Source organism: Nothoprocta perdicaria, unplaced genomic scaffold (assembly GCF_003342845.1).
Source record: "Nothoprocta perdicaria isolate Ctin4 unplaced genomic scaffold, notPer1 scaffold_26, whole genome shotgun sequence".
Lineage (NCBI taxonomy): Eukaryota > Metazoa > Chordata > Aves > Tinamiformes > Tinamidae > Nothoprocta > Nothoprocta perdicaria.
Genome location: NW_020455488.1, coordinates 5,831,471 through 5,833,775, shown reverse-complemented (window position 1 = coordinate 5,833,775; position 2,305 = coordinate 5,831,471). Strand labels below are relative to the sequence as shown.

The following is a 2,305-nucleotide window of genomic DNA, read 5'->3' as shown; positions in this document are numbered from 1 at the left end:
TCCCCATCCCCGTCCCCGTTCCCGCCCCGCTCCATGCCCGCTCGGTGCCCGCTCCCGCGGGCCTTGGCCGCGCGCCTGCCCGGAGCCGCCCCTGCAGCGGGCGCCCAGGCCCGGCCGAGCCTGGCACGGCTCCCGCGCCTCGTTCCCACGTTCCCGAGCCRCGGGAAGCCAAGCGGGAGGCAGGAGGCGCGGAGCGCGGCCCGGGGGGCGCGGGGGGCCCCGCCACCCTGCACCACCCCCAGCCTCGCCGCCTCCCCAGCGCCTACTCGCGCTTCCGGGAGCTGCTGCCGGCCGAGCAGCGGGACACGGCGCGCGCCGCCCGCCTGCCCGCGAGCCGCGTCCTGGCGCTGCCCGAGCTCAGGGTACGTGCGGGCCGGGCTCGGGGTGCGGGCGGGCCGGGGGCCGCGCTGCCGCCGCGCTGAGCCGCCCCGCCGCAGGCCAACCCCTTCCGGCACCGCATCTGCCGCGTGTTCTCCACGGCGGAGGACGGCAGCGACAGCCTGTCCTTCGAGGACTTCCTCGACATGCTCAGCGTCTTCAGCGACGCCGCCACCTCCGACATCAAATCCCACTACGCCTTCCGCATCTTCGGTGACGAGCGCGCGGCGTCCCCGGCGGGGAACGGGGCCCTGTCCCGACACTGCCTCTGCCCTCGGCCGCGCGGCAGGTCCTGCCAGGCCCCGCCGTCCCAACGGGGAACGTAACTTTCCTCTCCCACAGACTTCGATGACGATGGGACCCTGGACAAGAAGGACCTGGAGAGCCTGGTGAACTGCCTGACGGGGCAGAGCGAGGAGTCGCGGCTGAGCGACGCCGAGATGGAGCAGCTCATACAGAACGTGAGTGCTGCCAGCCTGGCTCAGCCGCCGGGCCGGCCCCGCCAGCCGCTCACCRTTCCCAACGCCCAGATCCTGGACGAGTCGGACATCGACAAGGACGGCACCATCAACCTCTCCGAGTTCCAGCACGTCATCTCTCGTTCCCCCGACTTCGCCAGGTACTGGGGCCTCCCGCCGCGCCGTCCCTGCCCGTCCGCGTGGGGAGCGCGGCCCTGGCTGCGCAGGCGCAGAGCTCGCGTCGCTGCAGAGCCGCGTGTCTCTTGCAGCTCCTTCAAGATCGTTCTGTGACGGCCCCGCGGCCGAGCTGCTCCTCGGGCTGCTCCTCCCGTCTCCGACGCTCCTCGAGCTGCGAGYGGCGGCGGAGGCTCCCGCTCCGAGTGCCAAGCAGTGCCTTAGGGCGCAGGAGGCGCCGTGGGCTGCAGCCCGCGCAGGAGCAGCTCCGCTGCCACTGCCAACTCCTGCACCCACCGCGCGCGGCTGCAGCCCCTGCGCCGCCCCGGCCTCGGCGCGCACCGGGAACCGCCTGCGCGCAGCAACGGCCGTTTCTTCCCCAAAGCAATAAGTCCTGCCCGTGGGCACGGCCACCAGCACCAGCATCCCGCGTGCCCAGGACTGGCACGGAGCCCGTGGAGCCTCTCCCCYCGCTTGGGGCCTGGCGCTTCCTTTTCCTTCCTTCCTTCCTTCCTTTTTGTCTCTGCTCTGCCCTCCTCTCCCTCCGTGCCGCTGGCTCCGGCTCAGCGGTGGCTCTGGCTCTGCTCGAGGCTGCTGCTCTGTGTTCCTGACAAAGGACAAATAAAGGGCTCGAGTTTCAGGGCTGGCTGCGACTCTGTGTCCCCCGCGCGGGGCGGGATGGCCGCAGTCCAGGCGGGGGGCGCAGGCCCTCCCGCCGCGCTGCCCCCACGGCCACAYGGGGCAGGGCCCAGGACCCGCTGTGGGACACGTCCTTCCCGGAGCCACCTTGTCCTCCTCCCTGTTGTCATCGTCATCGTAGCCCGGCCAGGCCCAGGGTGCTCCGCTGCTGCACAAGGAGCCGGGTGCTCCCAMGCAAGTGGCACCAAGGGAAATGGAGGGCAGCGGCAGCCACCCGTGCCCTGGGCACCACGGAGCCCTGGGCGGCTGTGCCCAGCAGCACCACGGAGCCCTGCGCGGCTGCCAGCGACACGGAGGGTTGGGGGCAGCGCGGGGGGCCGCGGCGGCTCCCGCAGCCCTCGGGGCCGGCACCGGGCCAGGGGCTCCGGAGCGCTGCGCGCAGCACACACAGAGCAAAGGGGACACAGGGACTTTATATAAAAACCACAGACGTTTCTGCACACACACAGCGGGGCGCGCGGCGCCGTCCCCCCGCCGCCCCGCGACACGATTCACATTTCCGACGTATGAAAAACGCACCAAGCACGGACACGCACAGCACAGCCCCGGCRCCGCGGGCGTCACAGTGAGCGGGGCGCGCGGCGGCCGCCCCCGGC

The 2,305-nt window shown here is 72.5% G+C and overlaps 2 protein-coding genes across 2 annotated transcripts in view; both read left to right on the top strand.

The window, feature by feature from the left end:
• Positions 1-1,644, top strand: part of CIB1 (calcium and integrin binding 1) — a 5,328-nt gene extending 3,684 nt beyond the window's left edge. Inside the window, exons 2-6 of the mRNA XM_026040648.1 lie at positions 260-362; positions 438-591; positions 721-839; positions 909-997; positions 1,106-1,644. Of these exons, the coding sequence (XP_025896433.1) occupies positions 260-362; positions 438-591; positions 721-839; positions 909-997; positions 1,106-1,127 (487 nt within the window). The 3' untranslated portion in view covers positions 1,128-1,644. The remainder of the gene's footprint in view (positions 1-259; positions 363-437; positions 592-720; positions 840-908; positions 998-1,105) is intronic.
• Positions 1,645-1,688: 44 nt separating this feature from the next.
• DTX3 (deltex E3 ubiquitin ligase 3) overlaps positions 1,689-2,305 on the top strand; it is a gene marked incomplete at its 3' end in the record, with an annotated part of 1,312 nt that continues 695 nt past the window's right edge. Inside the window, exon 1 of the mRNA XM_026040647.1 lies at positions 1,689-1,716. Within this exon, the coding sequence (XP_025896432.1) occupies positions 1,689-1,716 (28 nt within the window). The remainder of the gene's footprint in view (positions 1,717-2,305) is intronic.